The sequence below is a fragment of the Stenella coeruleoalba genome, assembly GCF_951394435.1.
Source record: "Stenella coeruleoalba genome assembly, chromosome: 8".
Classification (NCBI taxonomy): Eukaryota; Metazoa; Chordata; class Mammalia; order Artiodactyla; family Delphinidae; genus Stenella; species Stenella coeruleoalba.
The window spans coordinates 98,625,624-98,646,498 of NC_137154.1; the positions used below are offsets into that span (position 1 = coordinate 98,625,624).

The following is a 20,875-nucleotide window of genomic DNA, read 5'->3' on the forward strand; positions in this document are numbered from 1 at the left end:
TTTCCTGACTGACTGCATTGAACAAGTGAGGTGCACTATATCCTTTGGAAATTCACAATGCTCATAAACATAATAAAGGTTCTGAAAAGTCTGTCAGGAAAAACAAACAAACAAAATAAAACTTGGTTTACTTTCTTTAACCCATTATTTCTCAAACACACTTGACCATAGAACTCTTTTTTGGAGTGCCACCTATTAGCATTCCAAGGAATTAGTGTTCATGCAACAGCTGGCAAGAACTGGTGTTCATGAAACAGTTTGCATAGTTCAAAGAGCACTGGCTAAGGAGGCAAGAAACCACCATCTTCAGCATTAAACTGTGTATAGATCAATTATCCACTCTGGGCTGTAAAATGAGAATGTCAGCCAATATAATCTCTAGGTCTCCTTCTAGCTCAATGACTCTCTGACTATGGCTACATCTGTAGGAGGTGGTGAAAGATTAAAACACGTTCCCAGCTCCTGGGAATTTAAAATCATTCAAAAGAAATACATGCATGTCAGAGCAGAGCACAGTGCCTGGCGGCACATAAGTGCTCAAGAAATTTTTGCTAAATAAATAAGGGGATGTGAGAAAAATGTAAACACATTTAAATGCAACAAAATTGGTATAACTAAAGAATGAATGAGATCATGAGTGACTGAGATGTGGTGGGAATGCTTCCAGGTAAAAATAAATTTTGAGCAGTTTCAAAAGGAAGGGAGGTAATTAACATATATTCAGCACTTACTATGTACCGGATAATATGCACGTGTTATATGAATCTTTGCTGTCCTATGAGGCTTAGAAAAGTTAACTTGTGCAGGATTACACATTTGGTTAACTGGAGATGAAGAGGCTGGAACGAATATATTATCTTGGATGTCCTTTATGTATCTGGTACCCTGCTAGGTGTTTGACGTGCACTATTTAATTTAATCCTCTAACAGTCCTACAAAGGACATGTAATTATCCCCATTTTGGAGATTAAGATAGCTTGGATTAAGAGAGAATCAGGGAGGGATTAAGCAACTTGGTCAGAGTTACCTAGCTAGTAAGTGTAAGTATGAGGTCGCTAAGAGGACTGTCTGGCCCTGAAAAGCAATATGAACAATATGAGTAACAGCTAAGACGTAGCACAATCCAGGCAGTGTGCATTCAGAATCTCATTTACCCCTGGGGCAAGGTTGGTTACTTTCTCCAGTTTTCATGTAGGGAAACTAAGGCTTAGAGAGGTTAAGTAAATTGTCCACGTTGACAAATCTGGTCAAGGGTGGTGCTGGGGTACCTACTCAGAGTTCACTCTTCCTCACTCTGCTACCTCCTTCTTAATGGCATTTGACAAAAGGACCCCTTCTTGATTTACAGTATAACTCCTGGGGAGGTTTCATTTTTCTCTGAGTTACCTCGGTGCACATACTTGTGAAATAGCTGTCATAAGCTCCCCAAAGAGAGTATATGAGTGCATCCAAAATATTGGACCCCACCTGGCCAGAAGTGGGAAGCCCTTCCAGAGGAGCTCTGTCATTGAGGTCGTGAAATGCCCGAGGGAAGGACATATGTGAGAAGACTCTGCCAGGCATAATAACATCTTCTGGGAAGGGAATTAATGCTATGACCCCCTCACCAGTCTTCCACTGAGAAAGCCCCTTTGATTTATAGGCTGATACTGCCAGGTAGTATTAGTGTAGGCGTAAGAAGCAGATGGGGGAAAATGTGTGCTCTTTTGTGTGTAATGTGTAAATATCTGTGTCAGAGAGTGATCAGAATGATGTGCAGGATGGAGAGGAAAGTGGAAAACATAAGTGGAAAATGGGGGTTTTAAAGCAGATCTTGTTAGCCGGGTCTCTGGAAGACGGCAATGAAGAAGGATTTGCCATTTCACTTTTTTGTGGGTTAAGCATTGCTGCTCCTTTGGTGCTTTTCCTTCTTCACAGCCTTCCTGGAAGACGGGGTGGCTTTAGAAGTGGTTCTGGTGAGAATGGAGTGTTAACCTGTAAATTGGCTAATTATGTTTTCTTCCTGGGCTCAGGTGAGCTCCCTGAGACATGGGTGCCCTGGGTAAGAGTGAATGAAAGAGACTGACACTGTCCCTCTGGGGCCCCTCCACACCCAGACAGTTCTTTCTTAGGTACGGAAACGTGAATGCCCTGACAATCGCATTAACTAAAGGTCTCCACTTCCCTCGCTAGCTGTGTGACCCTGAGCCAGTCAATGCACCTCTCTGAGCTTCAGTTTTCTCAGCTGCAAAATGAGGGCTTTGAACCCGATGACTCGTCAGGTCCTGTCCTGCTTTGCAGTACCCAGATTCCCACACCATCCATCCAGATTCCGCCCCATTCTGGAGACCCTGCAGGTCACCTGTGGACTCGTGCAAATCTCTGCCATTCGCCTTCCTCACATGTCTGCTCATAGCTTTGCGTGGAACGCGGCGATCTGGCTTTCAAACGGGCTAACGCCTCCTCCCAGCCACGGGGAGCTGCACTTCTGGGCTTGGTTTCCGCACTAAATTTGATGGTCTGGTTTTAAAGGAACTGTCTGGTCGCGTGTCCCCGAGTTACACTGCAGTGCTAAATGTTGGAGCGAGGCAACACCGGGAAAATCCAGGCAGGCGGCCGGCTTCACCCGCGGAGGGAGGGGGAGGGGAGGAGGGAGAGAGTGAGAGGAGCGGAAACCACGGAGGTAGAGTCGGGGACGACTCGGAGAGCGGCGCAGAAGCGCCGGGCGCGGGCAAATATATATTTATAGAAAGCGGGAAGGCGACGCCGCGACACGTAGACGCCGAGCCAGCGGGAGCCTCGCGGCCCGCGGAGGGGGAGGGGGTTCCTCTTCCTCCGCCGGAGCCCCCGCCCCCCGCGCAGACGGCCGCCCGCCCGGGTGCCCCGCGGCCCCAGCCCAGCCGGGCTCCGCGTCCTCGGGCTCCGCGCCCCTCCCCTTCCTCCCCCAGGTGGCACTGGCTCTCCTGTCCGCAGAGCCAGGCTCCCGGGGAGACGTGCTGAGCGGTCGCTGGCAGCGCAGAGTGCCTTGGACGCCGCCGACCGACGCGCCCGGCCCGCCAGGCCACATGAGCGCCTCTCCCAGCAGAGCCAGGTAAGAACTTCCTGACCTTCCTGAGCCCCACGCGGGGCACACCTGGATGCTGGGGGAGAGGCTGAGGGATCCCCGGGAACCTGGAAGCTGTGGGAACATAGGGTGGGGCGGGGGTGCCGTTCTCGTCTGAATTTTCTTAGAGCGACCTCAAAGTTACCGGAGGGCACAGTAAAGCTATTAACATGGATTGTGGCGCGGCTGTGGTGTCCACGCCTGAGACTTGGTGTCCCCAGGAAACCCCTGGGAGCGACTGCTTCTTCATGAATTTCCAGAGAGAACTAAGCTGGCTTCATGGTCCATTCAGTTCTGGAGACGTGCTCAGGCGGGTGGTGAGGGCAGGGCTGTGGGCACGGCGTTGTGTATGATCCTCTCCAGATTTCTGGCAAAAGTTTGAACTGGGGACACTGGCGTTCCTTGTTCTGGGCAGTGCCTCTCTGACCCCACCTGGCCACCCCCATCAGTCTGTGCCTGTTCCCCTCTCATGGTGAAAGTCCGAGATTTGGAAGAAAGACAAAGTAGACATCATGCGGTTTATCTGCTGGTACCTAATAAGACTAGGGAGAGGTTCTGCTTTTCCTAATTTCCTCGCAGGGTGGAGGTGGAGGTCTAGTAATTGGAGGAATTCCTGGTTTGGACCGAGGGATGCATGGAGTCCCGTTCTAGAAGAAACGGAGTTACTCTTACACAGTAGATGAAGGGATGAGAGGGTGTGGCCATTGGAATGAGGGTGATGGAGCCCAAACAACTTGTTTGCAACCATCAGCCAGCCTTATGCGTGGAGAAACTTCATTCCCCCCAGAAGTTCCTTAGCAGGTGCCTAGGCTCCGAGGCCTTGTGTGAACCAACAGCTGGGAGCGTACTCCCAGGCTCTGAGTGCTGGTGGACAGAGCAGCTGTGAGAGGCAGCTCCATCACACACCCAGAATTGGAGAGGGCTAGGTTGGGAGGACTGTGCACATCACATATACTTAGAAGATCCCTAGCTTTATCCAAGAAGGAAAAGAAAAAAAAAAACTTGTAAAAAAAATAATAAAATGTTTTCATGACAGCAACAGATGTAAAACTCCCACCACTCTGGGTGAGAACGAAGACATTAGTGCAGAGGGCTGAGCTGTCTCCCCTGCCAGTGCCCACGTGGGCACATCACCTTTTGGAGCTACAGAAGGATGGCTTATGGATGAAGAGCCCTCTGCCTGGGGGCTTTTCAGGAGGGAAGTATCTCAGCTGGGGCTGTCCCTTTGAGCTCAGGAAACTAATGTTGGAAACAAGTTGGAAATGCTGCATTTCTGTCCCACTTTGCCCCTAATCTGATCTCGAGGCTTACTGTGGAACAGGTGCACTCAAAGAAGGGTGTCCACACTGTTCTGATGTGACCCATTCCTCTCTCTCTTTTTTTTCATTAAACAGTGTTTAGAAGGTTAGAGGGCAGCGTATAGATGTGTATCTCTTGTGTGAGGAGTTCAGTCTTGTGCTCTGGCTGAGGATAATGTTTATTCTGCCTGTTCAGCGGTGCCTCTGCCTTTGTTTCTTACTTGAAGATGAGGTCTCTTGCCCGTACCAGATGTCCCTATCCACGCCACCTTCACTGCTTCTTGCAACTTGAACTGGCTGCCGTTGATGGTGTATAGTGAGGTCACCAGTGTTTGCCTGAGGCCCCTGCCCTAGACGCAGGTACTTTGTAACTTGCTCAGAAGACCTTGTCCTCAACTTGCAACTTGGGCCAAGAGCTCTGCGGGGCATCGTTGGTGTTCAGGAGATCCAGGGTCTCCAGCGGACATGGGGAAGTTCTGGTTTCCCCTGTCCACACTCAAAGGCTGCTAGGTTTTGGAGATTTGGGGCCAGGCTTTGGTGTTAGTGGTGGAAAGAAACCATTATGAGCAACTGATCAACACTTAGCCAAACTGGGGCGCTACTATAATACCCTGATGTGCCCTCGTCACCAAATGTGAGTGCCTTATTTGGTTTCTTGCTCAGTTGTTTTCAAGGATGATAGGCCTTGAATGAAATCTCGTCTGTATAAGGAGACCACATAATAAAGGGGGTCCCTGCCACCACTTTCCTGTCTTTGCTTTTGGACCGTCACAGTCACATGATGTCTTTGCAGTTCAGCTCACTGTTGACTCCCCCATCAGGGCTGTGCGGTCAGACACATCTGTAGTGTGTACATCTATAACTGAAACCACCAGCCCAGGGCTGCAGCTGCCGTCCAGAGGCATTTCCACTGCTCTGCTTCCACCGTCTGCTGCTTTCACGCAGGCGGCACGTCGTTTTCAGCTGTTTGTGGTTTGGGGCTGCTGTTTACAATTTTGCTAGGAATTATCACCCATTCCGATTGCCCGGCCAAGAGGGTGCTTCCTTCTCTTGGGGTGCCTGCTCTGGTTTATACTCTGTTTTAACTTTCATGGTCCTTTAACCCTGATCAGGAGCCTTTCTTTCTTCCTCTCCTTTCCCCCTTTTGCACCTGTGGATTGGTACCTCGGGAACCACATTTCATTTTCTGCCTAGGCATGATTATTCTTCAAATCGTACTAAATTCATCATGTCCTTGACTTGGCCCAGAGCCCTAACAGGCGCAAAGCAGAAACACCACATGTATCTCTGAGCTGTCAGGGTTCCATACACCCTTTATGTTGGTGTATACAAGACTCTGGCTTCTAAGGGATGCCCTTGTACCCACTCTGCTTTGTGGATACGCATTGCACATCTGCCTATCAATGAACATGGCCAGTAAAAGGCAGGAGGATGGAAACAGTGTTACAGCAGAGCCGGGTGTTTTAGGAAATGGGATATGCTGTTACGAGGGTCCCCCTGATTTACTGAAGCCTCATTTGGTGTGTGTGAAAATGAAGTTCTTTAGATAGGGGAACACTTGGCATTGGACTCGAGTACAGATCTGGAAGATAGCAGTAAAAATAGGAGTGCTTTTTCAGTGGGTTGACGTTGATGAATCTGTGAGTTAGTGATCCGCTAACCAGCTTTTCTGATAGGCTTTCCCCAGAGCAACTGTGAAGCTCTGTCGTCAGAGAGGAGGTTCCTGGCAACCCACCGTAGCAGAGAAAGATGGCTCCACAGGCGAGGGGCCCGTTCTGGGCACAGAGAAGGAGCTCCACTGCGTTGGTTCCATTAGCCGTCTTAACAGACTTGAAACAGCCTAATCCTTTGGTTTGAAACTAGGTCAAATAGTGGGACCATTCTGAGACCCCAGTGGGGGTGAACGGAGCAGGAAGCATGTCTCCCCTCTCAGCACCCATGTGGACTCTTCTGGCGCAGCTCTGGAGCCCCTGGTTAAAGAGAAGTTTCCCTTTCTGAGCCGGGATTGTGCTAAGGTTGATGTGGAGGTGGCTACGGGCTTCAGGGGTCCGAACTGGAGAGGGCAACTTGGGCATTTATTTTTAAAAACTTAATAAAATTAAAAACTAATTTGTCCAGAACGCAAGACCAGCGAGGTACCTCCCGCCTGCGCACCTGCCAGGAGCTGCTGAGCTCCGTGAATAATAAACATAGTTGTCTAGATGAGGGAGTATGAAAAAAGGCAGTCCCTGAAGCTCACCTGCCATCTGATCTACCTGACCTCTGAAATTCCACTTTCTAAACATTTTCAGTGTCTGGGACTTGGTGGAAGGGGTAGGGGATAAAGAGGGGAACAGGGTATAGGAGAGCAATTCCTAGAAAAGTTGATGAGACCCCGGGAGCCTGGCAGCCCGGGGAGGCAAGGGCAGCCCCGGTGAGGGTGTGGAGCATGGGGAGGAGAGCCAGTCCCCGGGAAGGAGAAAAAGAAATGACACGTAGAAACGATGAAGGAGGGGCAGGCGAGTGGGGCGACGGAGACAGGAAGCAAGCCAAGTGCGAGGAGAGAGAGGGAACAGATGGAGTAAAGAGGAAAATGTGGAGAAGCGCAAGAAAGGGGGCAAAGGGGGAAAAGAGCAGAATATCGTGAAAGCTGTACCTCGCTTTCAGGTTTCTTCTCTTCCCCTTTTTCCTCCGTCACGGGGAGGAAGCAGGCGACCCAGCAGAACAGCGTGGCTTTTGTGCTGTTGGAGCCTCTTCTCATTGAAGCTGTCAAGCCTCAACCCTTCATGGCAGCTCGTTCTATTTTTACATTGTGCAGAATTGAAATTAAACAAATGACCTGCGATGGCAGTTTCATGCAGATTTTATCCAGCACACCCACACAGCCAGTGCCGGGGTGGCTGAATATTTCGCATAATATTCCCTTTAATCAGATAAGAAGGCATCCTCAGGAGAAGCCTGGGCTTTCGGAAGAGCTGCTTGGAGGAGGGTGGACAGAAGCCAGAAAGGAACCTTGTCCACTGGCTCACTTGGGCTTCTTAGCAGGAGAAATTCCAGTTAACTGATTTGTGGAGGAGCCCAGTGTTTCCCCTCCCATACCTTTTTTTTTTTTTTTTTTGCACTGGCTTTGATTCCAGCCTTTGTGAGACTTGGTCCAGTTCTCCTTGGAGATCTCATTGATGGCAGAAAAGGGTCCACTTTGGCTGAACTTGCCCTGAGTGGAAGCCTTGCTTAGAATTTGGGTGCTTGCCCTGTCTGTTGGTCAGGTCAGGGAAGCTCGTGTGTACTTTGCTGGTGTGACAGTGCTTAGGTGACAAGAATAACGATGTTGTACGTCTTGTTCCTGGTTAGAACACAGAGGAGATAATGCTTTGTTGGTTTAGACATGGTTGGTTTAGACTTACTTCCTTAAGTCCCGGGAGGTTGAGTAGCAATTAAATGCACGTCCCTTTGCACATAACCATTCTTTTTTTTTTTTTTTTTTGCGGTACGCGGGCCTCTCACTGTTGTGGCCTCTCCTGTTGCGGAGCACAGGCTCTGGACGAGCAGACTCAGCGGCCATGGCTCACGGGCCCAGCCGCTCCGCGGCATGTGGGATCTTCCCAGACCGGGGCACGAAGCCGTGTCCCCTGCATTGGCAGGCGGACTCTCAACCACTGCGCCACCAGGGAAGCCCCATAACCATTCTTTTGTAGGAAAAACAACAACAACAGCAGTGCGTGTTAAGGGGACTAGTTAATAAGACAAGGTTGGTTGGGCAGATGTGAAAATGACAGGCTATTCAAAAGACTTGTCCCTTCCCATGCACATGTTTGTATCTAATAGGGTATTTATGAGCTCTTTTGCCGTACGCATTGAATGTTTATATGATTCACCATCTATTAACCTCTAAAATGCTGTTTTGACAAGTCTAGCAGTCAAGAGCGGGTAACAGTAAAGACTGCGATTGAGTCAGTTCTGACTTCAGAAGGAAGGATGGATGGGACAGTGGGACTCAGATAGGAACTCTTCTTCCTGTGGCTAGCCTTGTAGAGACTGATCTTTCCCTCCAGAACTGAACAGGCTTACTAGTCAGAGAATACTCCCTGCAGCGACCGTAAAAAGGTATCTTCGTCTCTGAAGCAGAGAGCAATTGAGAGCATTGACATGTGCCATATGGATGTATGTTCAAAGACCTGGGGAAACGAAGGATTGACAGTCCATTAAGAGAAAAGCAGAAGCCAGTTTCCTTCCTTTCTGTCTAATGGGGCGTCCATGTGTGTTTTCTCTCTGTATTCTTTTTTCTTGTCTATCTGGTTAGGGCAGTTTACTTGGCCTGGTTTTGAAGCCGAGGACACTTTTATGCATCTTGGGGAAAAGGGAAAAAAGATGAACTCAAGTTAGGACTTCTTTTATTACCATCAGGTTTAAAGTACGGCCTCCCAGATATAAAGCCCCTGTCTCTCAGTCAGGCCTCTCAGCTGCGTTGTGCTCACGGTTGAACACAATTCCACAGTGTCAGCCCCATAGCCATTGTAGCCAGACATGACGGTCTCCATCATTGCTTTGTCTTATGTTTTCCCAAGACTTCTATGCTGGGACCCTGAGCTTTTCATGCTCAAGTCTTTATTCAATTGAATCCTCAGAACAAGTTCCTCAAGTTGTTTGGCAGTAGAGAGCTGATACAAAGTCTTTATCCAAAACTTTCCCCTTTCCTGGTGAGGTTGACATAGCCATCTCATGAGTGGAAGTAAACAAAGTACCTTGAACTCCTCATCCTTATTATTTTATTACAACTAAAATATCATTTGTATCATATATTATAGAGCTTTTTTATTATTTTATTTAATCATCATGAGAACCTTATGTGGAATAAATTATTATTATCCACATTTTATAGTTGCAGAAACTGGGACATACAGACATGATGCCAGAGATCACATAGACAGGAAGTGGTAGAGCCAGGACTTAAACCAATGTTCTATTTTTAAACACTATAATCCATTCTTAAATACCATGATATCATTCTTTCGCTTGTGGATCCTACCCTAAATCGTCAATGCCATCTTTTTTCTCATAGCCTTTCTGATCAGCTTTCATTAGTTCTCTGTATCTCAGCAGGTAGGGGTATACAAGGGATTCCTTAAAATATGGACACCTGTGCAAAACTAATTAAATGAATTCAGAACAGAGAGGCAGACTGTATTACTTTCCTTGACACCTACTGCCTTTCTTTTAGGTTTTGGTATGTTAACCCACTGCCAAGTTTTCTTGACATTTAAGTCAAAGAAAATACTGAATGGAAGTTGGCATTATACCTACTTCTCATAACTGTGTTATCCCTCCTTTCCTCCTAGATTATTCTGAAGGAAGAGCTCTACCCCGTGGGCTGCTCCAGCTAAACCAGTGGCTAAATAAATTTCCGTAAGGCAAAAAAGTGATAGAACTTGAGGGAAACTACCACTTCCAAAAGAGAGCCCTTAGGATTCAAGTCTCTAGTACTTGACCTTTTGAGGTCTTTCTTCATCTTTGCCAAGGCCATTCCTTCCATTTGAATTCAGTTGGCAGCAATCAATAGAGAATGTTCATTTCTGGTCCTGACTGCTCTTTTTCATGCATGAGCTCCCTGCTATTTGTCTGAGAAAGTACAAACCCAGGTAAATAAGGCTGTGCTGATGGCTTTATTTAGCAGTTAGCCTACCCCAATCTGAATGATCTATATTGGCTTGTCATGAAGCAAGAACAGGTAAGCAGGGACAACAGGTCTGTTTTCTTAGAGTGTTTGCCCAGTGGAGGATGAGATGAGAGGATTTATAAAATTGCTTTAAAATAATCTTACCTATTTATTTTCTCCCCAAGTATGATCACTCTTAACACATCTGGATGCCTCCTGCACCTGAGTTCAGCTCTAGGGCCAGGTTTTGACTCTTCTGTCTGAAGCCTGATATCTCCTAGCAACAGGCAAATTTAACTTAGGCATTGAGCCTTTGGGCATCTTTTTTTTTTTTTCGGCTGCGCTGCAGGGCATATGGGATACTAGTTCCCCAACCAGGGATCGAACCCGGGCCCCCTGCATTGGAAGCACGGAGTCTTAACCCCTGGACCACCAGGGAAGTCCCCAGCCTTTGGGCATCTTATGTACCTGCACTGATGACGTTACCATGATCAAGTTTGGACAACTGATCTTGGGAGAGGATAAAAAGTGGTACCCACAAGCCTGAAATTGGAGAGAGAAGAATACAGGCATTAACACTTTTTATGGATTTGATTCCTGTGTCGACGGTGGAAAGACATGAGTTGATGGACGAGAATGTAGGTTTTTCCAAGCACTGATGAAGTATCCTTCTCTCTCGTCCTTTTCTATCAGGGTATATTATCTTTACCAGTTGTGGACAGGATGTAACGTGTTCTCACCACCATTTTATTCTCTTCTTGTTTATTTCTGTCATATATTTTTAACTACATCCTCTCTTTATATTCTTGCAGCAAACATTTGTTAAGCAAGAAACCAAATGGGTATTGGGGATGCCGAGTTGCATATGATAATTCTTTCTTCAAAGAGCTCAGGGTCTAGTGAGGGAGGTAAGCAGCGTGAAGGAGTCAGGGACAACTTGTTAATGGCTACAAAGTGGTAAAGGATAAGGAGGCGTGTCTGACAAGGCTTTTTCAGAAGAGCTTATATTTGAGCGGGGGCTTTAACGGCGAGTAGGCAGGCTCCAGATGGGAAAGGGGGAAATCATATTTCAGTCAGATAGCCTGTGCAGAAAGCAGGAGTTGTGAGGTGTTTGACGTGTTCAGACCGTCAGGTGTGCTGTAGGAGAGGTGATGAGCCTGGAGCAGTGAACTGGAGTCGGATTCTGAAGGTGCAGTTACATAGCTGTACTTCAGAGAGGCACGTAGGAGCCCCAGACATTCTCCAGCAGGAGAGTGAGAAGAACAGATTCACGTGTTTAGGAAACTAACTATGGCAGCGATGTGGAGGATAACCAAAACAGGGAGAGTCTCAAGACCAGTTGCCATAAAGGGGCTGCTGAGTAGTGCAGGTGAGGTTTGGGAAAGTCACATGGCGTCTAAGCTCTGGCAAGAAAGGTTGGAATAGACTATCCAGATTTGAGAAGTAGTTTAAAAAAATAGTCATCAAAATTTGGTAGCAGAGGTGTGGTCGAGGCTGAGGGAGGGGAGAGGAGGAACCACGGCTTGCCTTAACGTTCTAGCTTGATGTTATCCTAACTAGGTCAGTAGCCATAAATTGAGATACAAAGTATCAGAAAAGAAGCAGAGTTGAAAGGGAGGGCAAAGAGATCAAAATCTGAACAGGATGCGTATTGAAAACAGGCCATTGGAGTAGAGACGCAGGGCGTCCTTCGTAAACTCAGCTAAAACAGTTTTATTGAAGTTGTAAAGGAAGATGGATCAAGAACAAGAGGGTACCATTGCCCAGAGCTGAAGGCAGCAGAGAGTTTAGGAATACTGCTCTCAGTGTTTGAAAGAAAGGAGGGCCTTTGGAAGAGAAGTAAGAATAAAAACAAGATTTTTAAAGAGGGGGGAAGCACTTGAATATGTCTGTCCGTGAAAGGGGGGCAGCTAGACAGAAAGGGAGAGATTAAAGGTACAGGAAAGAGAAGAGACAGCTAAGAGAGTAGGGTCTCTAAGAACTCAAGAGGTAACAGAATCTAGTAAAAAAAAAAAAAAGATAGGTAGATAGATAGGAGAGATTAAATTTGTAGAGGGAAGAATGGCTAAGACCCAATATTATAAACAGCAAGGTCCTACTGTATAGCACAGGGAACTATATTCAATATCCTGTGATAAACCGTAATGGAAAAGAGTATGAAAAAGAATATATATATATATATATATAACTGAATCACTTTGCTGTATAACAGAAATTAAACACAACATTGGAAATCAGCTATACTTCAATAAAATATTTTTTTAAAAGAACCAATATTGGGCTTCCCTGGTGGCGCAGTGGTTGGGAGTCCGCCTGCCGATGCAGGGGACGCGGGTTCGTGCCCCGGTCTGGGAAGATCCCACATGCCGCGGAGCAGCTGGGCCCGTGAGCCATGGCCGCTGAGCCTGCGCGTCCGGAGCCTGTGCTCCACAACGGGAGAGGCCACAGCAGTGAGAGGCCCGCGTCCCGCAAAAAAAAAAAGAACCGATATTATCTACACCCTGCTAAGCATTGTGCTAGGTATCTTACATTGATTGATTGATTGATTTAATTCTCATTAAAACCCTGTAAGGGTAGAGAAGGAATGCCCCTTTCTTGGAAAAAATAGGAAAGTAGCAAAAGATGAGTGCTGCTTTCAGACGTGCAGATGTGAAGGACCACTGGATGTCACTTCAAGAGATAAGTTCAGGGGTAACTTTAAGAGGTAACTTCTGTGTCCTCTGTGAAGAAGAGGTGAAACCATCTTCTGAGAATAAAGTAGGAAGTGGGGTAGCGAGTTCAAGAAGAATGGAACAGTTTTAGTTCAAGATTATTGACTGTGGGCAAGCAAAAAATGTCCATACAGAGCTGATACCTGGGCAGAGAGAGCAGTTGGTTGGATTTCTCTTGGGTAGGAGACGTACTGGGAAGGTTCGGCAAAACCACAAGGCATTGAGGGTGCTGGTGAGACTGTTCTTGAGGAAAGTGACCTAGAGGAGAGTGAAGCCAGAAGATGACTGATAAACTGGGAGAATGATGAGACAGAAGAAGAGACTTAAGGGAGGAGTAGAATGAGAAATTTCAAAGGGTTTGAGTTTGAGATCCTGGTGACACATCTCAGAGGTCGTTTGAGATTCTAGGGTTGATATCTGGATAAAAGGTTGTTTCAGCAAGCTGCGTGCCAGTGACCGTCTCCCTTAAATCAGCATCGCCTTAATTGTATAATCAAGAGATGGAGCTCCTTACTGTTGGGTGGGCGACCAAGAAAGGCTGTGAATTCAACATTGGGTAGTCCCCATCCGTCTGGGATTAGTTAGGGGTGGACCTCACTGGAAACAGAATGCTGTGCTGGATGACATCTCATGATCTATCTGCCACTAAGTCTTATGATGATGTACAGTTGCAGAGCCCAATGAACACGTATTTTGAAAAATTTCAAAAACACGTGATGGCAAGCTTTTTCCACCTGGACTTTTGAAAGTCCAAGCCACAGAATCATTTTTTTTTAAAATGGGCTTTTAAATTCAATTTAATTTAATTTAATTTAATTTTACATCATCAGTGCCTTAAAATAAATTTGTCCCTTCCAGAGAACAGTTCTTAGCTCTTACTTCATGAAATTTTAGGTTCGTGAAGTGAATTTTTTTTTTTTTTTTTTTTTTTTTTTTTTTGCAGTACGCGGGCCTCTCACTGCTGTGGCCTCTCCCGTTGTGGAGCACAGGCTCCGGACGCGCAGGCCCAGCGGCCGTGGCTCATGGGCCCAGCCGCTCCGCGGCATGTGGGATCTTCCCAGACCGGGGCACGAACCCGTGTCCCCTGCATCGGCAGGCGGACTCCCAACCACTGCGCCACCAGGGAAGCCCCATGAAGTGAATTTTTTAGACCATTCCCTATACCTCCATTCCAGGCAGTTAACATAATGGTTTCCATTTTCATCCAATGGAAATGTAGGGTTGATTCACTACTGAGCCACATGCTTCCTACAAGTGTTGTCACCAGAAGCCAAGCAAATGATGGGCCTGCTGAGGCAGACAAAGGATCTTTCTGTCCTTCAGGGAACAGCAGCAGCAGGGCTGTCTGGCCCTTGCTGACTTGTTCTCTTAGAGTTCTCTGTGGCTTATCCATCCTCTGTCCCCGTCCCCTCCCCCTTCCCATTTCTAGGTGTCTTTTGCTGCATCATCACAACATCTGTAGTTTGGTGCGACTGTGTGTCTTTGTTCTACATGCAAATCAAAAGAACACAAGTCTCTAGGTATCTATAAACAGCTGATGTCATCCAAAAAGAGCTTTAAGGGGAAAAAGGGGGAAAAAAATGTCTCAGCCCTGTTTCCTCTGCCTGTTTATTTGTTTACTTCAGTTACAGGGCACTGAAGCAAGGTTTTAAAGCACCCTTTCTTTGTCAGTCTGTTATCCTTTCTTCCAGGTATTTCTCATTTCTTCCACTGCTGTTCCAGTAGGAGACTAAATGTAGGGCTTCAATGGAGATGCAGACACATTACCCAGGAAACAATCTGTAACCCAGGAAACAATCTGTAAGAGTGTCCTTCTAAGTACTCGGTCATTACTTAGTTTTATGATGAATCCTGGATAAGAAATATTAAAAATTAAGATCTCAGTTGCCTTCTGTGGCTTCACTTTCATGTATTCCTGGCAATTTAGGAGCCTAGAATCATCTCATTTAACCTTTTACAGATGAGGAAAATGAGGCTCAGAGAAAAGTCAGTCATCCAAGTCCATAAAGCTGGTTGGTGGCAGACCCTGGACCAGCGCCCCCATCTCCAGGCACAGAGTTTAGAGTCATTAATGGAATCTCCCGTGAAGAAGGGTATTTTGAAGAAGGGTAGAATGGTGTTCGCATTTAAGGTGACAGCCTGTGGGGCAACCCGTTCAGTATTCTGGTCCTCAGTCTGCCCTCTACGTAGATTATCTTGTAAAGTTCTCATCCTGCGCTCCCTGAATCTGTCTCCTCTTCCCCTCGTTGTCTGTGGGTGTATGTTTAAGGCAGAGCAATTTGAACAGGTAGATTTTGTCTCACCACCACACATTTAAAAATCATATGCACACTAGCAGCAAGTAAAAATTAATCACCTATGGGAGGGAGGGAGACGCAAGAGGGAAGAGATACGGGAACATATGTATATGTATAACTGATTCACGTTGTTATAAAGCAGAAACTAACACACCATTGTAAAGCAATCATACTCCAATAAAGATGTAAAAAAAAATTAATCACCTGATTATTTATAACGTCACCCTCTGTTAACAGGCAGAGATTCATGTTGATAATTTGTGCTGATAATTGCGAGCTGACCCTTTCTACAACATTGTTAGTTTCTTACACAGCAGAGAGACTAGAGCCAGGCACGGCAGCAGTAAAGTTTGCCTGGTCTTATAGCTGGAAGGGTTTGGGGGTGTGGATGAATTTTCAATAGCGTGGGCACAGATTTCCCGGATGGCTAGTCTTCAGTTACCCAGCTTCTGGCCTGCTAAAGTATGGCACGGTCTCCCTGTATGACCTGCACTTGAAGGGGAATCTGAGTCAGTGCTTTCCCTTTCAGAAAAAGTGGAAATTCTCCCAGATCACTGCCTTGTCAGTCAGTTTGATGGATTACATACTTAGGGCTGCGGAAGCTGGCACTAAGCAAATGACTCTCGTCATTCCCCGGGAAAGGCATTATGCTGGAAAAGGGTGAATCATGCTTAGAAAGAAGGAACTCTCCAAGGTATACCTCTTACATATGTAGGTCGGAGAAGATCATTTGACCATAGATATGGAAACCCGTTAAACTGCTCATAAGAAAATTACGGAAGTCTGCTGAGAAAGTTTTCTGGTCTCCCATCCTTGTCTCCTTGGAACATGAGTTAATAACCTATATTGTGGAACCCTCAAAGAAATCATCCAGGCTCTTTTTGCCAGAGCTTGAGGTCCCTAAGAGTTTAGCTGTACAGAACTCACGGTCATTTGGAGAATTGTTTCCTATTTGCTGATTATTTTGTTCTCTGATTTGGTTTCCCCGGGGAGAATCCCATCTGGACAGAACGTCAGTTAACAGCCATGTAGCCATCCATGTTAATAGCTTTACTGAGTGTGTATTTAAACATGCTAGCTGTGAAGAGAAGTGTGAGATGTGGTAGGTGTTTCAATATATCGATGGTCTCTATGCTTTGACAGTTTTCCTGGTCTTGTTCAAATGCTATTAACTGCTTCCAAAATGTTATGAAGTATGTGTTTGTTATCTGGATTGACCCTGTGTTATCCGTGTTATTGTTTCCATCTGTTCTTAAATTACTCACTCAGTAATTTTGTGTTTTGTCTGCCCAATTACCCCCTGCCCCAGTCAAACTGAGTCTAGTTTTCCAAGGTAGACCATTTTGCTCTTGAGTCTCAGAGATGGAAAATGTGAACACAAAGTAAACATTACTCTGCTACTTAGAGGTCCCTTTCTTATGATAAACCACTATCTCTGTTGACCTCTTAACTGAAACCACAGTTCAGAGTTTCAAGGAGCCGTCCTTCAAACGTGGGTATCATTAAGGTCTAGAGATTTCCAACCACAGATTTACTATCTTTGGAATAAAAGCCGGAGAGCAGCCTAGCTCACGTCTAATGCAGGAAGGGCAAGGTAAAGATAGTCTCGGCATCCTTCAGATCACTGACCCTACGGGTTGACAGCCTTCATGTCTTACTTTGGTAACAGCCACCTGGTGCACTTGTCTGCCATTTGGTTAAATTGTCACAAAGCAACTGACGGTGATCCTCTGCTTTTGTTTCCAGATCACCCAGTGTAGAGCTGATGGGCTGTCACTCTGTGCTGAGCGCTTAACGACAGATGTGGGAGAAGCAACCCTAGGAACGAGCTATGTAAAACATCATTTAAAGCTCTGTTGCTTAGTTGCCCCAGCTTGGGCGGGGCATGATGGCATCTGTCTTCCTCAGTGTCAGATAGAGCAAGGGAGTACTCCTCTTCTATGAGTGAGCTTCCCTCAACGTAGTCACAGAGTTTTGATAAAAGGTATCCATTTGGCCTTGGCATTGATCTAGGTCTAATCTATATCCGAAGAATTATCATCCTTTTTGTCATCATCAACGATTTTTATTGAAACTTTTATCATGGGCCAAACCCTTCGCTAAGCACAGTGCATTCCTGGTCTCACTTAGCTCACCGTTCCACCATGAGTCACTACTATTAATTTCCCAATTTCACAGATAAGAAAAACCAAGATTTGGTGACTTCCTCAAGGTTCTTTGCCTACAGTTCAGAGCTGAGATGCTAATCTAGGTCTGATTTCAAGCCTGAGCTTCCAACACAGCTGTGTTACATGAAACAAAGCTCTAGGAAACTACTGGGCATTGCCTCCATCAAAAGTACGAAGTTACGCTTACGGAGGAAGTTACGCTTACGGAGGAAGTTACGCTTACGGAGGCACAGAGAAGCATAAGATACCCCCCATCCCCACGTGGCTCCAAAAGCTGTTGGGCAAGAAGTCATTTAAACATAATTAACAACACACTAAATGCCCAAAAGGTGAAACATAGTAAATATCGTATGGATAAGGAGGGGAGGTCTTGGAGAAAGTGAGATTCACACTGGGCCTTGAACAGTGGGCAAGGTTTACATAGGTGAGAAATCAATAGGAAAAGCATCTCATACAAGGGAGGTGATGTGAACAGATCTTAAGGATGAGCAAGTACAAGCCACGTTATATTGTTGAAGGGTGGAGAGTGATGGGGCTGGGGTAGATGATGTTGTCCATGCATGAAATATTTGTGTACTCATCTGTCTGGTCAAAGATATTTGACGAATGTCTACTCTGTGGAGGTGTTCTGGAGGGGAAGGTGAGAGATAAGGTTGAAAATGTAGATTAGAGCCTCACTGATATAAAGCTCAGGAGCTGGGACTTTCCCTTGTAGACTCAAGGTTTTCAGTCTGTAGTCTCGGAGTTATAGATGGATTTTAAAACCTCCTCTGACAAATTTTCAAACTGGTTGCCTCTGTCATGTCCCCCTTCCTTAGGTTTTTCTGGACTTCACATTGAGGGGTGGGCGTCCCTCTGACAAAGACATCCATTTATCTATATGGAGAATGGCCCTGTTTAAGGTGTGGGGGAAGAAGGAAAGCCTATTAAAAAGTCAGAGAAGGACCGGTTGGGGAATTAGGCTACTGTCAAGTCACCAAAGCTCAGAAGGAGAGAGTTTGAAGAAAGTGTGGAGGGAAGCGGGTCATGGGTGTTCAGATGCAACAAGGGGAAGAAAAGGAGATTGCAGACCAAGAGAAGTTTGATGACTGACTTTGACGATTGGTCCATCAGTGATCTCGGAGAACACGTTTCAGTAATGCAGTGGGGACAGTAGCCCTGTTGCAGAGGAATAATGAGCAAAAGGAGAGAACATGGTCACAGTAGTAGAGCCTGCCCGTTTTACAAGGTCAACGGCCAAAGCAGGAGAGCATGAAGATACTAAGAACAGGGTCACAGAATTAATCAAAGATTTTTTTTTTCTCAAAATGGACTAAACCAGTATATATTTGAAGATGTAGGATATAGACAGAAGAATAAACTGAAGAAATTGAAAACAAAAGATGTAACAACTTTTTGTTACAAAGATGGAAGGGAGCGCTTGCTTCCTGTCTGTGCACTGGGATTGTATAGCATTGTATTCTAATGATACCTGGATGAGTAGAACTTTTAAAAACCGGCTGATTTCATTGGTACCAGCTGTTAACCTCCTTCCCACATCCCCACTCAGTTCTCTGCCCTTAAACCATAAGTGCATATTATCCTTAAACTCGCCTGCTACTGGACGGGGACCATATGGCAATGATTGTTCATTTACCTTTGGAACCGTTCACTCAAGAAGCAAGTGAACTTCTTGTTGAGTGTGTTTGCAACACTCTAAAGAAATTTCTGTCTATGTGGCTGTTTGCTTCAGACTTTTATCTCCGTGACTTAGCGCTGTTGGGTTACTGAAGCTCTTCTCTTTCGTAGAGATGAATGAATGAATGAACGTTCGGCACAAAAATTCATCCACCCAGCAACATGTATGTCTGTACGTGTGTATACACACACCTGAAGCACAGTAGCAGCTCCTGTGTCCCAGACTCTGTGTTAAGTATTAGGGTTGCAAAGAAGAGTAAAGCTGTAGGCCCTGTTGTTAGAGAAATTCACTGTTTAGGGAAGAAGTTAAGATTTGTAAACAGACACTTTATCTCTAACATGAGTAGGGCAAAGATAGAAGTATGTCCAGGTGCTCTAGTAATAGAGAAGACACTCAGCCCTTCCTGCAGTATGGAGAAAAATTTCCCGGAGGAGGTGATGCTTAAGCATTTATATTTTGACGGATAAGACAGAGTAGGCAAGGAAAAGTGGGGAGAACCATCTAGGCAGAGAAAACATAAGCAAAGTCATAGGGGCCAAAGAAAGTGTGGTTTTTATAGGAAGCATTCAGTTATTTTAGCCAGGAAGGAAGGGCAGTGGGGGCTTGGGTGCTATCAGCAAAGGTTGTGGCCTGGGTAACGACCTTCTCCCTGTGAACCAGTACACATCTGGTTCATGCCCAGGTTGGCTGTTGAAAATTGACAAAACCCAGCTTTCTGCCATAGAATTGACTTCTCTTTACCTCTTTGCATGCCTCACTAGGCTTCAACAGTTATTTATTCCGGTGCTGGAATGATGCTAGATACTGTTGAAGGATATGCAGGATGGAGTTAAGGATGTAACAGCAGAAGAATAAGGACCACGTCCTTCCTCAGGTTGCTCCTGATCTCTATATGGAACAATTTAAAACTCGTATAAGAGAAGATGGGAGCGAATGCTCAGCATAGTGTCAGCAACCAGGCCTGGGCCCACAGGTCTCTCACAGATTGGGTTTTAGTGGTTCAAGGTCGGGTGTCACCACTGGACCTCTCTTAGCACTACTTTGCAGAGTTGTCTGGCTGGTCTGCCTCATGCAAACATGTCAGGAATCAGTGTTTGGTCAGCAGCTCCCCATCCCCCCACCTTACCTTCACAGATACACACACACTTGCTGGAGTATACCCTGTCTCCAATCCGTCTTCCCTGGCCAACATGTCAGCAGGAGAGAGAAGAGCTCCGGCATATCCATTCAGTTGATTTCTTTCTCAACTTGAAAAAACATCAACGCCATAGGACAGCATTACAGAAATGTTTGGAAGAAATGGATAATCACCCGTAATCCTACCTCCCTAATATAACTGAGGTGTAACCTCATGTAGTTTTTATCATGGAAGTAATGCTTTTCTGCATGCTTGTCATGAGAAAGTGGGCACGGTTTTGCATCCTGCTTATTTACAGAGTTAGAGCTTGTAAAAATACATTGAGTCGCTGAATACTGATGCACAGCCTATGCAAGAACAAGGTGTGCTACCTCACTCCCGTTGTTGTTACTATGAAGTGTTTTCCATTTTCTCTATTTAATTAGCAATGGGGGCTATGCAGATTTGGGGGCACACTACTTCTGAGGTGTAGCTTCTGAGCTTTGATACAGACAATAGGAAATATCTTAGCATGGAATCAGGAGACTTGACAAGAATTGGAACCCTGATGGTTGGGAGTGAGATAAGGGTCACTGTGGTCCTCTCCAACCCTAAGACGAACCATTTTAAGTGCAAAGACAGTCTCTCTCATTCGTGACCATGGGCATGATTCTGTTTTTTGTTTCTAGTTGCCCAAGTCTTGCCCTTTGGTCTGGTGGCTATTCAAGGAACAGGAACTTTCTGGGTTACGGGAAGTGAGGGACTTGGACCAAGTTCTTGGAATCGGAATTCTCTCCTCCCACAGGGATTGTGTCTGGGTTGCTATCCCTGCTCACTCTGTGATCCAAGTAGTTGCTCTGTTTTAGAATTACCATGGGATTTTGGAAACTCA

General features: G+C 45.9%; 1 protein-coding gene across 4 annotated transcripts in view; it reads left to right on the forward strand.

Annotated features, from left to right (window-relative positions):
- Positions 1 to 2,727: 2,727 nt before the first annotated feature.
- Positions 2,728 to 20,875, forward strand: part of GRAMD1B (GRAM domain containing 1B) — a 247,550-nt gene continuing 229,402 nt past the window's right edge. For 2 of the 4 annotated variants that reach the window (XM_079930629.1, XM_079930631.1), the window contains exon 1: positions 2,728 to 3,070. Coding sequence is in view for 1 of the 4 variants with exons in the window: in XM_079930631.1 (XP_079786757.1) it covers positions 3,045 to 3,070 (26 nt within the window). In the remaining 3 variants the exon portion in view is untranslated. The remainder of the gene's footprint in view (positions 3,071 to 20,875) is intronic. The other 2 variants (XM_079930622.1, XM_079930627.1) reach the window with 1 other exon arrangement.